The sequence below is a fragment of the Vigna umbellata genome, chromosome 9, assembly GCF_029865625.1.
Source record: "Vigna umbellata cultivar VRB3 chromosome 9, Vumbellata_1.0, whole genome shotgun sequence".
Lineage (NCBI taxonomy): Eukaryota > Viridiplantae > Streptophyta > Magnoliopsida > Fabales > Fabaceae > Vigna > Vigna umbellata.
The window spans coordinates 43,437,380-43,463,161 of NC_142173.1; the positions used below are offsets into that span (position 1 = coordinate 43,437,380).

Consider the following 25,782-nt stretch of genomic DNA (forward strand, 5'->3'; position numbering starts at 1 on the left):
ATGAAAGAAAGAAAAGAAAAACTAAAGTTAAATATGAAAAAAAAAACTGTACTTGAAATTTCTTCTGAAAAATAACTTTGAGATGTTAGGATCAATAGCACATTCCATAATAAATATGTTTGATAAACAATATTATATATATATATATATATATATATTCGAAAATGACATATTTGATATCATAATAAAATTTGAAGATAGAAGAAGAAAAATTAAAGGTAAAAAAGAAAGTTTCAAACTCAGAGGTTCTATCTAAAATTAGGAAGATGAAACCTGCAAAAGAAATCTTTCATAGTAAATTAGGAATTTAAATCCACCAAACCCTTCTTTTGCCTCATGTAAGGCAAGTTTTTCTCCACAACTATTGCCTTAAAAGTTCATATTTTTTTTGTTATTTGTATACAATTAAACCATCTATTTATAATCTTCCAAGTTACCAATATCGGATGACCAAAATGAATCTAATTCCATCAATGCTTCCAACAATTCAGCATGTAATGCATAGTTTAAGTCAATATTTTGTGCAAAACAACCAAGCACTCCAACACTTCGGTCTCTGAAAATCCCTCAACAAGGAGCAATACCAAACACACATTTGGCAGTTTTATTAGTGTTTGTGGGTGTTTTTAAATATTAAATTAATTAAATAAAATTTCAAAAAAATAGATGAAAATAAAACATAATAGAATAAAAATAATAAAAAATCAATTCAATTAATTATTTTAATTTTAAATATTAAGCTAATTAAATACAAATCCAAAAAGTAAATATCATTAAAACATAATAAAATAAAAACTTTATTTTATTTTAATCAAAATTTAAAATAAATTCAACATAAAAAATTATTTTTAAAAAACTAACTCTAGTAAATATTATCTTATATAATAGAACTGTAGTTTTTTTTTTAATAAAATTTTTAGTTTTTTTTTAAGTAAAGTTATCATATGATGACTTCAACTTATAATATTTTAAAAATTCAACTTCGTTATCTCTGTATTAATATAATAGTAATGATACTCATATTGATTTCATGTTACATCAATAAATTTATATTAAATGTTGATTAATCTTTGAGTATAAATATTTTTTTTACATAGTATGACTACTGATATGACTGGTGAAGATAAAATGAAGCTGATAGGTTATGTGAAGTAGAAGGGACACAATTGCCTTATCTGAAGCTCACACTATTCGAAAATCAAGACGAACTATGTTTATGTGGAAACATGTTGCTACAAAAGAAGTCAAAGGTTTATGTTAGAAATGACTCACTAAGAAGTGAAATCATGTGTATTTATGTGCAAAAGTAGGAGATCACTTATATATCTTTTTTCTTTCTTAAACTAATTTTTTTGTAGGTACATCTGTGGTGCATGTTTTGAGATTATATTTGTTTGAAGTAATGAGGTGTAGGATACTTATCTCTTTTAATTTTAGTGTTTAATTGTTATATGAAGGTGACAGATGAGGATTAAAGCACATGAATGTTCTTTTATACAAAAATATATAGTTATTTTTTCCAATAAAAATTATTTTTAAAAAGTGGTTATTTATTATTGTAAAATAAATTTAAATATACCGAAATATTATATACTAATTGAATGGTAACCATTTCTTTCTTTACATGTGTTTGATGTTGTATTTCATTGGCTTTTTATTCATTTTTTAGGATAGATTAATTGTCAATTTTATAAAGTATTTTACATTTTATTTATATATTAATATGCTTTTTTTACTTATCTCTATTAAATATTTTGAGTATATATATTTTTATCAATGTGAAAAAAAATCTATAAATCATTAAATATATGATAACATTTTTTTAAATAATCAACAAAATATAATGAATTAATTAGTTTTATTGATTTATACATTCCATTAATAGTATCTTATATCAAGGAGTTCATGGAATAGTTGATATTTAACTAATTTAATTCATGTTGGGGGGCGAAACAGGGTTTAGATAAAATTAGGCAGCACATTTTTATGAATTTTAGCCGTTACGAAAACATTTCCTAAATAATTCCATTCAACATCTAACATTTAATATTTAAAATTTGAATTTGGAATTCTGCATTTATAGCTTTTTATTTATTTATTTCTGTTTTATGATTTTAACTACTCTTACCAGACATTACCAAAATCTTTAGCAAATATTTGTTTTGACATGGTTTCCTTTTTCAAGAATTTCTAAGGATTATATAGATAAAAGTATCATTCTTATCAACATGTTTGACTGTCATTAAGTTATTTAATTATTTTTTACCATCTTTAATTAAATAAAATAATTATATTAAATAAGATAACTTTTTATAATCTGATAATTTTTACAATCTTTAATTGTTACAGATATTTTTAGCCATGGTTTAGTCTTCTTTTTATAATCTTATTTGACTAATAATTAATATATTCAAGGCATATGCTTCTAATTAAGGTATTTAAATAGATTAATATTTTCCGGTCCTCGGATAAATTGCTTGAATTTTCATTTTCAGTGCCATCTAATTTCTGTTTTTTCTTGAACTTTTTTCAATTCCTTTCATTTGTATTTGGTTCATTTACATCTAAACTATTGGTGAGTTATAATATATTAGTTATACTATCAATGCATTAATCAAAAATAACATGTTCAAATTCTTTTATAGTGTTCACGTTTGTTATAGATTTTAAAAGCTTTGTTGGTCAAGGAATAGCCAAATATACCTTCAACCTTATTATCAAATTTTTCAATATTATCTTACCATTACTCAACACAAAAGAATTTATAGCCAAAAATTCTTAGATGAGATAGGTTAGGTTTTCTACCTTTAAACAACTTATACGGTGTGAGTTTCAAAACATGTCTTACGAGAGTTCTATTTAGTACATAACATGTGCTTACTCCGTCAGCCCAAAAGTATTTTGGTAACGAATTCTCATTTAGTATGGTTCTTTCTAACTATTCCAAAGATCTTCCTTTCTAAACCACCATTTTACTATGGTGTTCTAGGAGTTGAGAAGTTATGTGAGATACCATGGTTTTCACAAAATATTTCAAAGTTTTTATTTTGAAACTCACCCCTATTGTTACTCCTAATTGACTTGATTTTAAGTTCTTTTTCATTTTGAATAATAAATGCAAATTTCTTAAAATCCTTTAGGATGTCACATTTTGATGAGATAAAGAAGGTCCAAGTAAATCCAGAGAAATCATCAACAAGTACTAATGCATACTAATTTCCTCTTATATTTGTTCTAGAAGGGTCAAACAGATCCATATTATTAATTCTAGTGGCTTTATATTGGATATATATTGCTTTGACTTAAATGATATTTTTACTTGTTTTTCTTTTTACATGCATCACAAAGTTTATTTTGCTCAAACTTGATTTCAGGTAGTCTTTGAACAAGATTCTTTAGTTTGTTTAAATGAGACATATGACTGTCAGCTAGTCTTTTATGTCATAGCCATGGTTTATCATTTTTAGCAAAAAAAAAAAAATACAATAGAATCAAAAAGTGTTTTCAAAGTCAATGATGTAAGTTTTTTGGTATCTTTTACTAATGAAAACTAATTCATCAGATGATGCACAACAAATCAAATAATGGTTTACTTCAAAACTTTGTCACATAGTTGGCTAATGCTGAACAAAATGTGTTTGAAGCCTTCCACTAGTAACACATTTTCTATTTCAAAAGATGAAGAGGTTTTTACCTTTCTAGTGTCTAGAATTTTACCTTTATTATTGTCACTATATGTGACATGTCCACTGGTTTTGTAGGATAAATGGTTGAACTTGCTTGTATCTCCAGTCATATGCCTTGAGCAACCACTTTCTAGGTACCACATGGACTTATTTTCTCTTTGATTATCCTGCAACACAAATTGGAGAGTAGTGGCAGGTACCCAATTAAATTTAGTTCCTTTCATGTTAAGGGGTTTCAATGATTTCTTAGGAACCAATTTAAACTTTCCTTTAGGAACACCATGATTCTTGTAATAGCATGAATTTGATGCATGACCTAGATGATTGTAGTAAAAACATACAATTGAGGGTTTTCTTATGTCAATAAACTTTCTGGCTTTTAATCGATTATTCTTACCAACATACTTTATTCCTTTTCTATTCAACACAATCATTTGTGAACCAAGAAGAACATCAAAATTTGAAGTTCCTATAGTGAATTTAGACAAGATTTTCATAAGGTATTTAATTCTTTCCATTTGTTTTGAACAATTTTCACAATATTGAGCACATTCCTTGTTTTCATGCATGGTGACATTTTTCTAGAGATTCTAGTTTTGATTTCAAACTCTCATTTTTCAGAATCTTTATTTTGTTTTCTAGCCACTTGTTTTCACTTTATACTTATTATTTGAGTACTGGAGTTTCCTAACTTTCTCGTGCAATCTTCAAATACATCAAGTAGTTGATAATACTTATTTTAAATGCTTTCAGATTCAAAATTACTCATATTGCTTTCAATTCATTAAGGGCTAGTGTAGAGGATATAATGTTTTTGGTTTTACATCATATTGCGCTCTGTGCTCTATTGTTTTCATAAAGAGTCCATTGTAAAAATTCTTTAGGCATAGTCTTACCATATTCCGTCTTTGTGAATTGAAAGGAACCATTAACAACAACATCTCATACACCTTTATCCATTAATTCTAAAAAGATTTTCATTCATATTTTCCAAAATGGGTAATTCTCTCCCACAAACAAAAAGTGTGGTCTATTTATGCATGCCCCTTCAACAAATGTTTGAGATATATTAGCCGATCTTTTTAACTGATTAATATTCTATTAACGAGCGAGCGCCAATTGTTAAAATTGTAGGAACAATATATCTCAACCAAAAGGAATGAATTAGTTTAAAACTGGTTTTAAACTTCTTGAAAATTCCTGGTGCATTAAATTGTTTTCAATGAACTTTTCAATCTTTTAAAATATTAAATTTTTTGAAACAAAACAAGAGTTTAAATCTAGTATTCTTCCAAGAACCTGAACTAGAAGGAAATCCACTATGAGAAAGTGTCAAGATTATAAAATAAAAAATTCCAGAAGTCTAAATCTTTAACCAAAGCAAGAATTAACTCAACAATTTTCAGAATTTATAGTAAAGATAAAACCTAATACTTCAAACTCCTCTAATATCTTTTATTTGTTTTTTGAAGGCTTGCAACTTTGATTTTCTTGATTTTTTTTGTTTAAGATGTTCTTATATATTGGAAATATACTGACAATTTTAATCGATTAAATTTTTCTTAATAGATTAAAATAGAATGCTAAGCATCCTTGTGTATCCAAACAATTTTAACAGAAAAGTTACTTAATCAATTACAACAAACTTATTTTTAACCGTTTTAATAATAAGTTAATAACATCTTACATTCAACATAAATTTTAACATCACATTCCTTTTAATACTATTTAACAACTTGTTAATCATGTAAAAAATATTTAAACACATTTAAACATCATTCAACGTCAGAAAAAACATATTAAAAGTAGTCTCAGTTTAAGCATTTGGATGACTTCCCTATCAACATAAAAGTCTCTTTTGAATAATTTCATTCTCAAAACTAAAAAAAATAAGAAACCCAAAACCCTTACTCACCTCCCTCATTCCTCTCAACCCTTTCTCTTCCATCTCTCTCACTCTATTTCTAAGTTTATGAGTTTTTCACTTGGGATACAGTAGGGTGACAGAAAATGTTAGAGTGAGAGAGGTGAAAGAGAAAGGGTTGAGAGGAATGAGAGAGGTGAGTAAGGGTTTGGGGTTTCTTGTTTTTTTAGTTTTGATAATGAAATTATTCAAATACCCTTAACCTTAAAACTTATAATCATGATATAGAACGATATTTTTGTTTACTAAAATTCGCTACATATTGTTAAAATGTACCAACTGAAAAACAGGATACGTGCGCAAATCCATATATATATATATATATATATATATATATATATATATATATATATATATATATATATATATAATAAAAAATAATTTTAGGATTTGGTTATTTGTTTCTGTAAAATAACTTTAAATACAAGAAAGCTTTAGATACTACATTAGATATGATAACATTTTTTCTTCTTTAACTCTATTTAATGATATATTTCTTTGGCTTATTATTTATATTCTAGAAGAGAACAGTGGTGAATTTTATAAAGTATTTTACTTTTTATGTATAATATTAATTTAATTTTTATCTTTATTGAATATTTTGAGTAAATATATATTTTTATGAAAAATTATATATGATTAAGAATAAATACGGTAACCTTTTCTTAAATAGTCAACTGAACTGAATTAATTAGTTGGTTTATATATTCTGTTAATAGATCTTATATCAAGGAGAAAATACTTTATATTTAACTGGTTTAATTCATATTGGGTAAAACAGTAATTTAGATAAAATTAAGTATGCTCACTTTTATGTCCATTACCAAATCACTTCCCAGATATCTCAAGGTCTTACATTTATTAATTATTTAAAATTTGAAATTGGAATTCTCTCATTTATAACTCTTTTATTCCTGTTTTATTGCTCTAACTTCTCTTATCAAAGTTAACAAAATCCTTAGCAAATATTTGTTTTAACAAAAAATATTTTTTTCATGAATTTCAAATACATAGCTAAAAATATCATTATTTCATCATTAAGTTATTTAATTAATTTTTTACCATTTTTAATTAAATAGAATAGTTATATTAAACAATATAGCTTTTATATAATTTTTTGATCTGGATGTTACTGTTACAGGTCTTTTAAGCCATGGTTAGACTATTCAAGGTATATTTCATACAAAGGTATTTAAATAGGTTAATATTGGGCTTTAAAAAGTTACAATAATGTTAAATAATTAATTAGTTATTGTTAATATATAAGACTGACAAAATATTAAAATAAGTTCACACTCTTTCTAAAATAAATAAGAATACATGTTAAAGAGTTATACAATCAAAGAAAAACCAAAATTTTCCGATGTGGCACATTAACAAAATAAAGACTCTTCTACATGCTGAAAATATAGATATTAGATTGCAATTCGATTCTTTACAAATTAATGACCAATTTGAGACTATGCACAATAAACATTGTACTTATTTTCCTTCACAAAAAACATTTAAATAAACAATAAATCAAATTAAAATAGACTCAGCTTAAAATTTCGAAGACATTAAATAAAAAATAAACAAAAATTAATGTCGTTCGAAATTTAAGCTGAGTCTATTTTAATTGATTTATTGTTTATTTAAATGTTTTTTGTGAAGGAAAATAAGTACAATGTTTATTGTGCATAGTCTCAAATTGGTCATTAATTTGTAAAGAATCGAATTGCAATCTAATATCTATATTTTCAGCATGTAGAAGAGTCTTTATTTTGTTAATGTGCCACATCGGAAAATTTTGGTTTTTCTTTGATTGTATAACTCTTTAACATGTATTCTTATTTATTTTAGAAAGAGGTGTGAACTTATTTTAATATTTTGTCAGTCTTATATATTAACAATAACTAATTAATTATTTAACATTATTGTAACTTTTTAAAGCCCAATTTAACCTATTTAAATACCTTTGTATGAAATATACCTTGAATAGTCTAACCATGGCTTAAAAGACCTGTAACAGAACATCCAGATCAAAAAAATTATATAAAAGCTATATTGTTATAATAAACTATTCTATTTAATTAAAAATGGTAAAAAATTAATTAAATAACTTAATGATGAAATAATGATATTTTTAGCTATGTATTTGAAATTCATGAAAAAAATATTTTTTGTTAAAACAAATATTTGCTAAGGATTTTGTTAACTTTGATAAGAGAAGTTAGAGCAATAAAACAGGAATAAAAGAGTTATAAATGAGAGAATTCCAATTTCAAATTTAAATAATTAATAAATGTAAGACCTTGAGATATCTGGGAAGTGATTTGGTAATGGACATAAAAGTGAGCATACTTAATTTTATCTAAATTACTGTTTTACCCAATATGAATTAAACCAGTTAAATATAAAGTATTTTCCTTGATATAAGATCTATTAACAGAATATATAAACCAACTAATTAATTCAGTTCAGTTGACTATTTAAGAAAAGGTTACCGTATTTATTCTTAATCATATATAATTTTTCATAAAAATATATATTTACTCAAAATATTCAATAAAGATAAAAATTAAATTAATATTATACATAAAAAGTAAAATACTTTATAAAATTCACCACTGTTCTCTTCTAGAATATAAATAATAAGCCAAAGAAATATATCATTAAATAGAGTTAAAGAAGAAAAAATGTTATCATATCTAATGTAGTATCTAAAGCTTTCTTGTATTTAAAGTTATTTTACAGAAACAAATAACCAAATCCTAAAATTATTTTTTATTATATATATATATATATATATATATATTATATATATTATATATATATATATATATATATATGGATTTGCGCACGTATCCTGTTTTTCAGTTGGTACATTTTAACAATATGTAGCGAATTTTAGTAAACAAAAATATCGTTCTATATCATGATTATAAGTTTAAGGTTAAGGGTATTTGAATAATTTCATTATCAAAACTAAAAAAACAAGAAACCCCAAACCCTTACTCACCTCTCTCATTCCTCTCAACCCTTTCTCTTTCACCTCTCTCACTCTAACATTTTCTGTCACCCTACTGTATCCCAAGTGAAAAACTCATAAACTTAGAAATAGAGTGAGAGAGATGGAAGAGAAAGGGTTGAGAGGAATGAGGGAGGTGAGTAAGGGTTTTGGGTTTCTTATTTTTTTTAGTTTTGAGAATGAAATTATTCAAAAGAGACTTTTATGTTGATAGGGAAGTCATCCAAATGCTTAAACTGAGACTACTTTTAATATGTTTTTTCTGACGTTGAATGATGTTTAAATGTGTTTAAATATTTTTTACATGATTAACAAGTTGTTAAATAGTATTAAAAGGAATGTGATGTTAAAATTTATGTTGAATGTAAGATGTTATTAACTTATTATTAAAACGGTTAAAAATAAGTTTGTTGTAATTGATTAAGTAACTTTTCTGTTAAAATTGTTTGGATACACAAGGATGCTTAGCATTCTATTTTAATCTATTAAGAAAATAATTTAATCGATTAAAATTGTCAGTATATTTCCAATATATAAGAACATCTTAAACAAAAAAAATCAAGAAAATCAAAGTTGCAAGCCTTCAAAAAACAAATAAAAGATATTAGAGGAGTTTGAAGTATTAGGTTTTATCTTTACTATAAATTCTGAAAATTGTTGAGTTAATTCTTGCTTTGGTTAAAGATTTAGACTTCTGGAATTTTTATTTTATAATCTTGACACTTTCTCATAGTGGATTTCCTTCTAGTTCAGGTTCTTGGAAGAATACTAGATTTAAACTCTTGTTTTGTTTCAAAAAAATTTAATATTTTAAAAGATTGAAAAGTTCATTGAAAACAATTTAATGCACCAGGAATTTTCAAGAAGTTTAAAACCAGTTTTAAACTAATTCATTCCTTTTGGTTGAGATATATTGTTCCTACAATTTTAACAATTGGCGCTCGCTCGTTAATAGAATATTAATCAGTTAAAAAGATCGGCTAATATATCTCAAACATTTGTTGAAGGGGCATGCATAAATAGACCACACTTTTTGTTTGTGGGAGAGAATTACCCATTTTGGAAAATATGAATGAAAATCTTTTAGAATTAATGGATAAAGGTGTATGAGATGTTGTTGTTAATGGTTCCTTTCAATTCACAAAGACGGAATATGGTAAGACTATGCCTAAAGAATTTTACAATGGACTCTTTATGAAAACAATAGAGCACAGAGCGCAATATGATGTAAAACCAAAAACATTATATCCTCTACACTAGCCCTTAATGAATTGAAAGCAATATGAGTAATTTTGAATCTGAAAGCATTTAAAATAAGTATTATCAACTACTTGATGTATTTGAAGATTGCACGAGAAAGTTAGGAAACTCCAGTACTCAAATAATAAGTATAAAGTGAAAACAAGTGGCTAGAAAACAAAATAAAGATTCTGAAAAATGAGAGTTTGAAATCAAAACTAGAATCTCTAGAAAAATGTCACCATGCATGAAAACAAGGAATGTGCTCAATATTGTGAAAATTGTTCAAAACAAATGGAAAGAATTAAATACCTTATGAAAATCTTGTCTAAATTCACTATAGGAACTTCAAATTTTGATGTTCTTCTTGGTTCACAAATGATTGTGTTGAATAGAAAAGGAATAAAGTATGTTGGTAAGAATAATCGATTAAAAGCCAGAAAGTTTATTGACATAAGAAAACCCTCAATTGTATGTTTTTACTACAATCATCTAGGTCATGCATCAAATTCATGCTATTACAAGAATCATGGTGTTCCTAAAGGAAAGTTTAAATTGGTTCCTAAGAAATCATTGAAACCCTTAACATGAAAGGAACTAAATTTAATTGGGTACCTGCCACTACTCTCCAATTTGTGTTGCAGGATAATCAAAGAGAAAATAAGTCCATGTGGTACCTAGAAAGTGGTTGCTCAAGGCATATGACTGGAGATACAAGCAAGTTCAACCATTTATCCTACAAAACCAGTGGACATGTCACATATAGTGACAATAATAAAGGTAAAATTCTAGACACTAGAAAGGTAAAAACCTCTTCATCTTTTGAAATAGAAAATGTGTTACTAGTGGAAGGCTTCAAACACATTTTGTTCAGCATTAGCCAACTATGTGACAAAGTTTTGAAGTAAACCATTATTTGATTTGTTGTGCATCATCTGATGAATTAGTTTTCATTAGTAAAAGATACCAAAAAACTTACATCATTGACTTTGAAAACACTTTTTGATTCTATTGTATTTTTTTTTTTTGCTAAAAATGATAAACCATGGCTATGACATAAAAGACTAGCTGACAGTCATATGTCTCATTTAAACAAACTAAAGAATCTTGTTCAAAGACTACCTGAAATCAAGTTTGAGCAAAATAAACTTTGTGATGCATGTAAAAAGAAAAACAAGTAAAAATATCATTTAAGTCAAAGCAATATATATCCAATATAAAGCCACTAGAATTAATAATATGGATCTGTTTGACCCTTCTAGAACAAATATAAGAGGAAATTAGTATGCATTAGTACTTGTTGATGATTTCTCTGGATTTACTTGGACCTTCTTTATCTCATCAAAATGTGACATCCTAAAGGATTTTAAGAAATTTGCATTTATTATTCAAAATGAAAAAGAACTTAAAATCAAGTCAATTAGGAGTAACAATAGGGGTGAGTTTCAAAATAAAAACTTTGAAATATTTTGTGAAAACCATGGTATCTCACATAACTTCTCAACTCCTAGAACACCATAGTAAAATGGTGGTTTAGAAAGGAAGATCTTTGGAATAGTTAGAAAGAACCATACTAAATGAGAATTCGTTACCAAAATACTTTTGGGCTGACGGAGTAAGCACATGTTATGTACTAAATAGAACTCTCGTAAGACATGTTTTGAAACTCACACCGTATAAGTTGTTTAAAGGTAGAAAACCTAACCTATCTCATCTAAGAATTTTTGGCTATAAATTCTTTTGTGTTGAGTAATGGTAAGATAATATTGAAAAATTTGATAATAAGGTTGAAGGTATATTTGGCTATTCCTTGACCAACAAAGCTTTTAAAATCTATAAAAACGTGAACACTATAAAAGAATTTGAACATGTTATTTTGATTAATGCATTGATAGTATAACTAATATATTATAACTCACCAATAGTTTAGATGTAAATGAACCAAATACAAATGAAAGGAATTGAAAAAAGTTCAAGAAAAAACAGAAATTAGATGGCACTGAAAATGAAAATTCAAGCAATTTATCCGAGGACCGGAAAATATTAATCTATTTAAATACCTTAATTAGAAGCATATGCCTTGAATATATTAATTATTAGTCAAATAAGATTATAAAAAGAAGACTAAACCATGGCTAAAAATATCTGTAACAATTAAAGATTGTAAAAATTATCAGATTATAAAAAGTTATCTTATTTAATATAATTATTTTATTTAATTAAAGATGGTAAAAAATAATTAAATAACTTAATGACAGTCAAACATGTTGATAAGAATGATACTTTTATCTATATAATCCTTAGAAATTCTTGAAAAAGGAAACCATGTCAAAACAAATATTTGCTAAAGATTTTGGTAATGTCTGGTAAGAGTAGTTAAAATCATAAAACAGAAATAAATAAATAAAAAGCTATAAATGCAGAATTCCAAATTCAAATTTTAAATATTAAATGTTAGATGTTGAATGGAATTATTTAGGAAATGTTTTCGTAACGGCTAAAATTCATAAAAATGTGCTGCCTAATTTTATCTAAACCCTGTTTCGCCCCCCAACATGAATTAAATTAGTTAAATATCAACTATTCCATGAACTCCTTGATATAAGATACTATTAATGGAATGTATAAATCAATAAAACTAATTAATTCATTATATTTTGTTGATTATTTAAAAAAATGTTATCATATATTTAATGATTTATAGATTTTTTTTCACATTGATAAAAATATATATACTCAAAATATTTAATAGAGATAAGTAAAAAAAGCATATTAATATATAAATAAAATGTAAAATACTTTATAAAATTGACAATTAATCTATCCTAAAAAATGAATAAAAAGCCAATGAAATACAACATCAAACACATGTAAAGAAAGAAATGGTTACCATTCAATTAGTATATAATATTTCGGTATATTTAAATTTATTTTACAATAATAAATAACCACTTTTTAAAAATAATTTTATTGGAAAAAATAACTATATATTTTTGTATAAAAGAACATTCATGTGCTTTAATCCTCATCTGTCACCTTCATATAACAATTAAACACTAAAATTAAAAGAGATAAGTATCCTACACCTCATTACTTCAAACAAATATAATCTCAAAACATGCACCACAGATGTACCTACAAAAAAATTAGTTTAAGAAAGAAAAAAGATATATAAGTGATCTCCTACTTTTGCACATAAATACACATGATTTCACTTCTTAGTGAGTCATTTCTAACATAAACCTTTGACTTCTTTTGTAGCAACATGTTTCCACATAAACATAGTTCGTCTTGATTTTCGAATAGTGTGAGCTTCAGATAAGGCAATTGTGTCCCTTCTACTTCACATAACCTATCAGCTTCATTTTATCTTCACCAGTCATATCAGTAGTCATACTATGTAAAAAAAATATTTATACTCAAAGATTAATCAACATTTAATATAAATTTATTGATGTAACATGAAATCAATATGAGTATCATTACTATTATATTAATACAGAGATAACGAAGTTGAATTTTTAAAATATTATAAGTTGAAGTCATCATATGATAACTTTACTTAAAAAAAAACTAAAAATTTTATTAAAAAAAAAACTACAGTTCTATTATATAAGATAATATTTACTAGAGTTAGTTTTTTAAAAATAATTTTTTATGTTGAATTTATTTTAAATTTTGATTAAAATAAAATAAAGTTTTTATTTTATTATGTTTTAATGATATTTACTTTTTGGATTTGTATTTAATTAGCTTAATATTTAAAATTAAAATAATTAATTGAATTGATTTTTATTATTTTTATTCTATTATGTTTTATTTTCATCTATTTTTTGAAATTTTATTTTAATTAATTTAATATTTAAAAACACACACACACTAATAAAACTGCCAAATGTGTGTTTGGTATTGCTCCTTGTTGAGGGATTTTCAGAGACCGAAGTGTTGGAGTGCTTGGTTGTTTTGCACAAAATATTGACTTAAACTATGCATTACATGCTGAATTGTTGGAAGCATTGATGGAATTAGATTCATTTTGGTCATCCGATATTGGTAACTTGGAAGATTATAAATAGATGGTTTAATTGTATACAAATAACAAAAAAAATATGAACTTTTAAGGCAATAGTTGTGGAGAAAAACTTGCCTTACATGAGGCAAAAGAAGGGTTTGGTGGATTTAAATTCCTAATTTACTATGAAAGATTTCTTTTGCAGGTTTCATCTTCCTAATTTTAGATAGAACCTCTGAGTTTGAAACTTTCTTTTTTACCTTTAATTTTTCTTCTTCTATCTTCAAATTTTATTATGATATCAAATATGTCATTTTCGAATATATATATATATATATATATATAATATTGTTTATCAAACATATTTATTATGGAATGTGCTATTGATCCTAACATCTCAAAGTTATTTTTCAGAAGAAATTTCAAGTACAGTTTTTTTTTTCATATTTAACTTTAGTTTTTCTTTCTTTCTTTCATTCTTGTTTTCGTGTGTTTTCTTTTTTATACGATTGTTCTTAAAAATTTTCAACAAGAATTGTCTGAATTCGGTATTTATTTTATTTTTTGATATGCTGATGCTTTTGCACACCAATTTTACAAAGAAAGTTATAAATGTTGCAGAAAATGTTTAATTTCTTTTAATTATTTATTGATTTCAACCCAAAAACATGTTAATGTGGAAAGTCAAAATCTTGTAACTTTTAGAAGAATTCTGAAAACTTTATTCTTTTAGTTCGTTACAAAATTTTCTTATTAATTTTCATTTTTAATTTATTTTTAATATTGTCTAATAAAGCTTTTTTTCAAGAAGAAATGTTAACTACTAATAAAAAACAATGTTTACTAAAGTGAACATAAAATATCAGGGAAGATTGCATTTGGAAATCATGGCCGAGAATATTCCGTGTTATTTTACTTTAAATCCCATAACTTCCCCTAAATCCTATCTAACAATAAAAGAACAAAAGAAATTTGATATTTTTTAAAAAAAAAATTTGTTATCTGACTGATATTTTTTAAATAACGTTAACCTGTCATTAATTAACGGTTACAACAAATTTATTTAATTTCCGAATTAAAAGATTTAGTGATAAAACAATGTTTATGGAAAAAATATCACGATTGATATTATTGCATATTGTACCGTTGGTAAAGGTGTACTCATTCAAACCTAGGCATTCACACTTCTGAATCACAGAATCAATTAAACAGTTCAAATCACTTCATTAAAAGCAAACACAGGGAAGCATAGGATTATGGACATACAACCAATTAGCATATGGTTCTTTTGGTCAAGACATCAAGAAACCTAAAACACCAATTCCCAAAACCCAGAATACAAGGTCAAATAATATAATAACACATCCCCACTAAAAATTAATTAAAACAAAACAAGACAGTATGAAGATAAGTTAGACCTAATAAATTATACCAGGGCAATGCTGCTCTCACCACCGGGTGGCTTCCGTACGCCACCTAGGTAGTCTCTTGCTTCTACCTTTCCATCAGCAAAGATGTTGCTGCCACTCATCTCTCGTAGTTTAGCCCCACTCAATGATTTCTCAGCAGATGAGGGTGCCACATCACCTTTGAATATGTCATTCCCAGAAAGTTCTACATATTTCTTGTCATAGATCTTCTTTGCTGTTTTCATTGGTTCCCCAGCAGCGTTGGTTTCGCTTTGATCTCCATCGGCCTGTATACCAAGATAACACAAACCACTTATTTAAAGATGCCCAATGATAAATGCTAAACAAAAACATCATTGTATGCACTATGCATGAAGAACATCAACTCTACTTCCTTGTAAGATCATTGTAGTGACATATTTGTCTAAACAATGTATGCCCCCACCAATCCAAATTTTCTTCACTCACAAGAGATGGATATGGAACCCAATCTTGCAAAGGGGGAAGAGTGCTATGCCGACCAGAGTTGATTAACAGATGCACTCTTTTGCCTTTATGTTTATTGAAGTATCCAAATTTTAAACTTCTCGGGAGAATGATAAAAATATGAAAAATATTCACCCAAATAATTCAAGGTTAGCAACTTAGAGTGGTGCATACATGACGTTCTCCAATGCCTATGCTCCCTTTTAACTCAAGTATGCGAGGAGTTATTGGACTGGGTTTGATTTCTGGTGGTGGAGCAAATATGTCATGACCGCTGAGCTCCTTGCACTTCGCATCAGAAAGTTGCTTTTTCAATATAGAGTCTTCACTTTCCAAAGTTCCACTTAGCTCACGCTGCTTGGCCACCTCGGGCAAGGAAGTTGGTTTTTTTGGAGAAATACTCTCCTCATCACCAAAGGAGATATGGCTGATTCCAGCAGTCACTTGCTTTAATTCAACAGTGAACAATAAAGCTCCAAGTTAGCAAAATTTAATGACTGACACAATATGTAAAAGCATCTGTGTTCACGCATGTTTAGACACACAAATATAAGTACCTGATACATACGTACTCCAGTCTTATTTGGGTTCGTACTGCCAGCTTCTGAGGGATCGTCTTCTCCATTGGCTACAAATATTCCACTACCAGTTATCTCCTTCATCTTATACTCCGAACAAGGCTTTCTGGAAATTCCACAACTAGATAATTTCAGGCGCAACACGGCAAAGTTGATCTAGGATTCATAATACTGCCTCCCGTCCTTTTAATAAGGACAGGAAGGAATATGACTAAAAATTTAAATTCATATTCATTTTAATTAAGTCTAGAATCATAATAAAGTAGGTACAAGAAAATGAAAAACACAAAAATATAAGAAAACGAAATCAATGCTCTGTATTATACTTCTCTATTTTCAGGCAACCTCCAAGACTGGAACAAAGGGAAAGGGGATAAAAAAATAGACGAATAAATAGTGTTTTCTTCACTCTGAGACAATGTATAGTTGGAACTTTCAGTGATATGACCCGTTTCCACAAAAGAGTAATAATTGGTAGCTAACAAAGTGACGGTGAGGAATTAGAACACAGAATATGAATGTGCTAGAGTTGTGGGTTTTGCAGGGACAAGAGCGAGAATGAACATATCTTGAATTTAATTTCTCGTCACAATTCAAAAACAGCCTGATGTTGTAAATGTGACTTCCCCACACTAATGGTAGGAAATAGCTCAATTCATCAGTTCACTTTCTAAAACAAAGAATAAGACGTGGTGAAAATCAGGAGGAGCAAGAAAGCAAGGTTCAAAGATAGATCTGATAATCCAAATCCAACAAAATCAGTCAATCTCATTCGCCCCACTTTCAAACACCCGCTTCAATTAAAGGGGTCAATAATAAAATAAGATTGGTACCAAAAATAGAAACAAATTATTGATCATACATCAATGACAGAAACAAAAGGTAAAAATATACAGAGCCACGCACAAATTGTGCATATCTTAGAGAAAAAAGAACTAGCCCCTTTTGGAATTTCAAAACAAGACCAAATGGGTTACAAATTTTAATAATAAAAAAAATTATGAGAGAGAATGGACTAGATCTCACCGTTTGTTTAAGCTCTCGACTTCTTCGTCGGTGACCTGACCCCCAAATACGACCTTCCTGATCCCATCGGACGGCTGAAATTCCCCAATAGAAGAAAAATAAATAAAGAAATTTTAACAGGAGCGAAAGAAGAAGGGTAGAAAATATACCTGGTGAGAACGAGAGGCGGAGGAAGGAGGAGGTGGGGAATCAGAAATAGGAGTTTCCGACCAAGTAAGCAGATCTGCGGTTGAAGTGTGTGGCTTCCTCACCGGAGTGCTTCTCTCCATATTGCTGAGTAATGCCCTGCTCGACCAATTAATCAAACCTTATTAGCTATCACTCATTCCTCCATCCCTCCATCTCCAGTCTACAAAATCTCCCAATAAAACAAAACACAAGAAATGACAACAAGAAAATGGAAGGGGGGACCGTGCCTGTTCCTGGGTGCCCGAGGTCGTTATGTTAATCTTCAGCCAACAAATGACGACGATGACCTCCCGATCTCCAAGATTCTTTTTGTTTGCTCAATGGTAGAGAGGAACACAGCAGAAAGTAAATTTATTTATATATATAAGGGCAGGTAATCTTAATGGGTAGAAAAAGAGACTGGTGTGTAGAGTAGTACAAACAAAGTAGAAGCTACTCCTCTTCTGTTTCAAAACAAAGCAAACGCCAACCAAGCATACACACTTTCTTATATAACCCTTCCGTTATCTTTCTTTCAACTTTTTTTTTTTTTTTAATTTTCTTGTTAATTACCATTTACACTCTCTCTCTATTTTTGAATCTCAAACAACCCTTGTATATTTGTATTTTGTAACTAGGGACTGTAAGCATGTGCGCCGCATGTACCGCCACATGTCGGTTGTTACAAGGGAGCACAGTAATATTACTTCTTTGCCCTTATCGCAAATGCTACCCTTTTTTTCTTTTGTTTCCCTTCTTTAGCAAATCACCCACCCACTTTGTGACGATGATGATGAACTCGATCGATCTTACCTTTTTTTATTTATTTCGTACTAAATTTAGTCAAAGATTAACCACATAAGCGAACTGCTACTGAAAGCATTGATGTAAAAGGAAAATAATGTAACATTTATGGATTTGATTATGTCATAAACATGAATTTTTGCTATAAAAGAGATGGAGGTGAAAATTAATCAACTTTATTAGAAAATGGTAGGTAGTGGTTTGAGAAGAATAAGAGTGTATGTGGGTGGGTGATGGTATTCCTCTTTGGCAGGAAACAGAAATGTGGGTGGTCTTAGGGTTGTGGGCAAATTGGCAAATAGTGGGTTCTACAAAGAAGCAATACACATTCCATGGGATCAGATATCTCGTGATGTTCATGTGCAAAAAGTCAAGGTCTGCCAACTAATTTGTGACTTTATAAAATTTTATTCTTCGGAACACAAGGGGAGTCATTCAATCAAGTGAGTTTTTTTTTTTCAGAATTGTGAGATTTAGCTTCAATTCTCTTTTATTATATTTCAGTGAATCATAAACCATTCGTGGGACAGAAGCAAAAAACATGAAAAGGTTTCACGTGTGGCAAATGCCCATCTCTCATCAACTTTGTGATTAATAATTATCGACTCCGTGCTCTCAAAAATCAAAATCCCCTCCTCACATGCTCCCAACACAAGCTTTACCTTTTCAGCTTTTCTCTTCCTTCTTTGGAAAATTTTCAGTCCAGAATAAAATTAATAAATATAGTAAATGACAATGGCCAGGGTATTTTCGTCTCTCACTATAATTTATGTGATTGTTGGAATGTAACGGTATCCAACCTAACGATAAAGTTATCCGTTAGAAAGCAAACTCCAACCGGCTGCTTGTAACGCTTATTTCTCAAATATTTCAAATTTTAAAATTCTTATGTAACTCAATTACACAAATCTCTTTTCCACGCTTTTCTTTTATGTTTTAAAACGTTGTTTAGGATGAGGGTGAAAGTGACGTGTGCTTTTTTTACATAATACTAGTGACATAAGATTTTTTTTATAAATTTAAATTAAGTAAAATACTTTTAAATCTCTTTGTGTATCTTGAAATTTGATTTTATCCTATTTAAAAATTTAGTGTGCCTTGGGAAGTGTTATGTGACCTCTTTTACTCTTAACCCCAGCTTTAAAAATAAACAAGGGAAAGTTACTGTTGTATCCCTAATTTTTCATTTCTTCTCACTCCTATCTTCAAAGTTGCGAGGTAGCAACAAAATAGACCCAAACTTGTTGTATCATTATTTTATATTATCCTTTTTATATAAGTTGAAAATTATCGTTTTATTTTATATTTGATTTTTCAAATTAAAATGTGATACATAATTAAAAAATTATTATATTGACTACTAGTTTTTAAAGTGCCTGTGAAGTATCAATATCTAATAAATTAAGATAATAAATTTAGAGCGTTTAGTATTTTTTTATAACCAGATAAGAAGGATACATAAAAACTTTTAAATTATATAAAAAGTTCCTCATAAAAAATAAAAACGTGTTAATAAATATTTTTTTACAATATTACGTTGATAGAAACCGAACCTATGTTTCACATTAGAAAATCCAATAAAAATAACTATAAATGAAGTATAAAATGCATATAACTGTAACACTAAGAAATAGTAAATTTCAAAATATATTTTAGTCATTCATTCACTTTTATTAATATTTCATAGTTACTATCACAGTAATTAATATATTTTGTTCAGTCTCTCCTACATTAATTTGCATGTGTGACTATTCTCCTCTCATTAAGTAGTATATTTTACTCCCATAACATGAATCAAAGTATATGTTTTTATACTTTTAATAAAATAAATTAAGAAGCTATGATTGAATACGATAAACCTATTTTAAATATCTATTTCATTTTTAAAGTAGAGATACATTCCTAATATCAATTTTATATTTTTAATAACAACTAAACAATTTGGCAAACAATATATATATATATATATATATATATATATATATATATATATATATATATATATATTATCTTTAAAATTCAAATGCACTTACATATATCCTTTTGATGCTTTTAATATTCGATTTGATTTTTATTGTTACCAAAAACTTAATTTTTTTCTATCTCTTTTAACCAATCATTTTCAATATTTCCAATTTTAATGTTAGTTTTAAAATAATAGTCAATAATTAAAAATAATAATATGTAACTATATAAATTATATATCATAAATCTAAAATATAATTTACATATTAAAAATATTTATCAATTACTTGTAACATTTCATTTTAATAGATTAATATATTAAAATAAACATCACATAATTAATAATAAAAAACAGAAAATTCAAACTTGAGGAATAAATCATTATAGTTATCCAAAAATATAAAGTATTTATCATAAATCTAAAATATAATCATAAATAATTAAAAATAATATTATGTAACTATATAAAGTATTTATCATAAATCTAAAATATAATTTACATATTAAAATATTTATCTATTGCTTGTAACATTCTATTTCATTAGATTAATATTACCAAAATAAATATCACATGATCAATAATAAAAAAAATAAATAATTTAATAATAACATAAGAAATAGTAAATACTAAGATTCTATACAACATAAAGAACTATAACTAAAATAATAAATAAAAGGTATTTCAAAACAATCATGTACAAACTAGACCCAACCTATAAATTAAATATCTACACTTTTCTCATCTTGAGTTGAGTCCACTCCTATTTTCTCGTATGCTCAGACCATTAAGGTGATCATCATAAAAAAAAACAATACAAAACAAAAGAAGTTATAAGCTAAAGTGCAAAAGAATTTTCATAAAATAGACATAGAGTTAACATCACACACTAATCATTCATAAAATCAAATATATTACATATAAAGATTCAATTATTCGAATACATGTATTGATATCGAACTCTAACAAGTTATGAACTTGTGGTGATCTCCTGTTTGTAGAACTATTACTAACAAGTTTTAACCTACTACACAAAAATTTAATCAGTTAACATTTATGACTAAGATAAAGTTTTTAAGCTGGAACTTTCTATTCTTCTCACCACATATTCTATCTTTTTATACTTGAGATTAGATAACTATTAGAGCATTAAGATAACTTATAATATTGAATCTTATATCAATACATTAGTAAAACCAATTCCTAATTCTCATAGATAATTTTCTTAACAATATTATTTCAATAATTATAATTTACCTTCAGAGTTGATTATTCTTTTAACATGTTAATTAGTGGAAACACATTAGTTATGTATATGGGTCTATTTTTAATTTATTATAATAAATAAAAATTATTTATTCTAATTATGATTACAATATTTCTTTTAGTAAATTTAAAAATATATTTTTAAAAATAATTATAATTATAAGAAACAGTTAAAAATTTAAAAAGTAAAATAACTAATAAAGTAATTTAAATTAATAAAGATAAAATGGATGGTAAGATGTGCACACCAGTTATTAAAAAAAATATTTATTAATAGTTATAAATAATAATAATGATAATAATAATAATAATAATAGTAATAATAGTAGTAATAATAATCAAATACATAAATAAATAAATAAATTAATTAAACTTGAGATTTCACTTAGAAAATTTAAGGTCCAGTTCCAAGTTCATCACATTGATAAATTATTTTGGAATTGAATACGTTTTTGGTAAATAAGAATACCTAAAGCGATGTTGCCACCTTTCCCACTTTTTCAAAATAAACATTTTGAATAGCTTATATATTCTCTCATTTAGAAATATATTAAACATTACCATTCTTTAAAATATATCAATAGTTGAACATACTGAATCCGAGCAACCATACATCTAGTCAGAACTTTGTATTATTTTTCCAACTAATAACACCCAAATCCAATGATTATTTTCCATGACCTGATTCAAAATAAAAGTGATTCCTTTTCAGGTTTTGGAATCACAGGGAAGTATAGTTTATATGTGAGGAAAAGGAATAATGTGATATTTTTATGCACATCTACTTTCATACATTGACCCACAAAGCTTTTGGGTTGGAAATGAGCTCACAAGCCAATTTCCTCATCAACAACTTGTTATATATATCCAGCTTCTTGAATCCTTTGACCTCCATCCATTTAGCCTTGCTGAGAGGTGTTTATAATTTGGTGCCATCTAAGAAAAATAAAATTATCTATTACGCATTGAAAGCATGGGTTTTCATGATTATATGTGGAGCTTGAGGTTTGGGTTTAGATTAGTAGCATTTTAGGGCTAAGGAAAGATGGAGCAGAAACCATGCGTGAAAAAAATACGACATAATGTCCCACACTTTAGTGCAAACCTAACTTGAAGCACACCCAACCAACACAATGGAAAGGACGATTCCTTAAAGAGGCCACAAGGTGAGTCTTCTACTAGGTTTTTATGACTCTTCATTTCCTCCACCATCTACCCCAATTAAAATAATACTTTAAATTCTCATTTATCTGTTACCATATTATGATGATATTTAGATAACAAGAAACATAATTGAACCGTCCAAGCTTATACTTCATGTTAAAAATAATATATAGTATGACAATTAATTAGCATCTTTCATAGCACTGTTTCCATTTATCTGCAATAAAGATTTGCCAGCTGGTGAGCTTTCATCCTAATTAACTGAATAACTCACCTCCGCAAGTCTGCATCAGCATCTGTTAGTGGCACCAGAAGAGTTTGCTCAGAATGGCAGCAAAATTTTAAAACTCTACAACTTATATACAGTCAAGCAACATTTCTGAATTTCTTAGCAGCTAAGCATTATTTGTATATATTTGGATTTTACTATTGATTGCATCGGCAATAAACTACATTTTTATTTTTATTTATTTTTATTTTTATTTTTATTTTTTAGGAAAAACATATACAGCCATCTGAATTTATAATTACATTTTTATTTTTATTTTTATTTTTTAGGAAAAACATATACAGCCATCTGAATTTATAATTCTTGCTTACACTAAGGAAGAAGTGATTCCAAGAGAAAAGAAACTAGAAAACTTGTCGACGAACATGAGCATGTTTTTTAAAACCATAAATTACTATTATATATATATATATATATATATATATATGGATTTGCTAACTTAGCTCTTTTTTCAGTTGGTACATTCTAACTATGTGTAATGGGTTTTAAAAATATCTTTATATATTATGGATTCTCAATTTTAAGAGTATTTAAATAATTTTCATTTTGAACACTAAAAAAAGAAACCCCTAAACCCTTACTTATCTCCCTTGTTTTTCTTAATCCTTTCTCTTTGATCTCTCTTACTCCAACATTTTCTCTGTCATAATTTTCATTCTGAACACTAAAAAAAAGAAACTCCTAAACCCTTACTCACCTCCCTTATTTTTCTCAATCATTTCTCTTTCATCTCTCTTACTCCAACATTTTCTCTGTCCGTAGCCCCAATTGAAAAAAAAAATCAGAAACGCTCGCCTAACCCTAATCTACCTTCCTAACTTATCTAATTTATTTTCTTTCATCTCAATACTCTCTCTCACCCATACAATTCCAATTGAAGTGAAATCTTTCGGATAAATCAATGCAATTTTAGGAGGATTCGATGAAAGGCATCAATTCAAATCCTAAATTTCAAATTGAGAGAGATATTGAGAGAAATAAAAAATTCTCGCTATTTTTTAGATTTATGGATAGGTTGGGGGCAACAATGTCATAAAAAATACTTAAAAAAAACTAAAATACTGACAATTTGAAACGAAATATAATTTCATATCCATGTATTATTTTTGTAGTATCTTTTTTGAACTAGATTCAATTAAATTGGAATGAAATCTTTCATCATTTTTCAAATTCTTCTTTTTTATCTTAGTTATTTTCATATTTTTCTTAGATTCAAATTCGAAAAGACTTATAAGTTAATTAAAAGAAACTTGTGACACCGCAATTTGTTGCTCTTGCTCATTTATTTGTTTTCCACTTTAAAAAAAAATAATTATGGAGATGAGAGAGAAACAAATTGGATAAGTGAGGAAGGTGTATTAGGGTTAGACGAGTGTTTCTGATTTTTTCAGTTATGACTAAAGTAAGGATGACAGAGAAAATGTTGGAGTGAGAGAGACGAAAGACAAAAGCCTAAGAGGAATAAGGGAGGTGAGTAAAGGTTTAAGAGTTTCTTGTTTTTTTTTAGTTTTGGGAATAAAAATTATTCAATCAACAATTTTTCCTTCAATTCTTGTTATTGATATTTTCTTTAGTTTAATAATTACAAATAAGTTATTCATTTGAATTATTATAATAAAAAATAGAATTAGGGATACAAAAGTAAGCGTATTTCAAGATTTATCATAGCTAAAATTTGTTAATATTATTTCTTTTAAAATAAGTGAAATAAATATTTACTGATGTTAATCTGGATCTGTTTTAAGATTTATCGTGGATGTAATTTGTCTACGTATTCTTTCTAAAATAGATCAATAGCCCAAAATTCACAGACATCTGTTATGTCTAAGAAATAGTTTCCATTAGCATTACAAAATCATTGGTGGTGAAGACCACCACATGCTGCTTTAAAATTGAGTCTGGAGAAAGTGTAAGATACAAAACATGAAAAAAAACGAAGAAGTGAATTTCATTAGTTAGTTTTAGAAAACCTTCACATTTCCAATCTCCAATAAGCAATTAAGAAAAGAACATAAAGTAAAGATGCATCGTCGGTATAATATTATACTATGTGAAGTTGATGGTCAACTCCAAGCACTAGTTGGAATTTCCTATGTATAGGGAGCCATAGAAACTGTATTTAATGCATTACTCCGCGACTTGAAATTTTGAAGATTTTACCAGTATTATCAACCGTATTTAAATCTACTGGAGAGAAAGTCTGTAAGTCAGATATTTAAATCCACCACTATATCAAAATGAAGTTGAATGATCGAACTTAAATAGGTTTAAACCCTCCCGTCCTCATTTTTTATGAAAATCTCAGTTTGATCCTCATTTTTTCATTTGTCTCAATTGGGTCATATTTTTTGTAAAAATGAACATATTTTACCCTAACCGTTAACTGGTCTCAGACGGTGTTAAATTAAGGACACGTGGTGTAGAGAGAATGTGCTGATGTGTGTTCCTCATTTACGTGGAGTGTTTTGATTAAATAAACAGTGGTGATTTAAAAGGCCACGTGGTGATGTTTTGACTAGAACCAGATCTTCTCCTCTCTCCCCCTCCGCTTCCTCCCTCATTGCTGCTCCACCGGCGCCATCACCAACAACCACCACCGTCCAACGAAACATCAAATAGTCAAAAGATCACCACGTGGCCTTTTAAATCACCACTGTTTATTTAATCAAAACACTCCACGTAAATGAGGAACACACATCAACACATTCTCTCTACACCACGTGTCCTTAATTTAACGTCGTCTGGGACCAGTTAACGG

The 25,782-nt window shown here is 27.5% G+C and overlaps 1 protein-coding gene across 1 annotated transcript; it reads right to left on the bottom strand.

The window, feature by feature from the left end:
* Nucleotides 1-15,071: 15,071 nt before the first annotated feature.
* Nucleotides 15,072-18,012, bottom strand: LOC148193637 (uncharacterized). Its single transcript, XM_088099629.1, has 6 exons — nt 17,787-18,012; nt 17,520-17,655; nt 17,371-17,444; nt 16,324-16,450; nt 15,941-16,213; nt 15,072-15,567 (listed from the first exon to the last, which is right to left on the bottom strand). Exons 2-6 carry the CDS (start codon nt 17,637-17,639, stop codon nt 15,298-15,300), a joined length of 864 nt encoding a protein of 287 aa, XP_087955755.1. The 5' UTR covers nt 17,640-17,655; nt 17,787-18,012; the 3' UTR covers nt 15,072-15,297.
* Nucleotides 18,013-25,782: the final 7,770 nt, after the last annotated feature.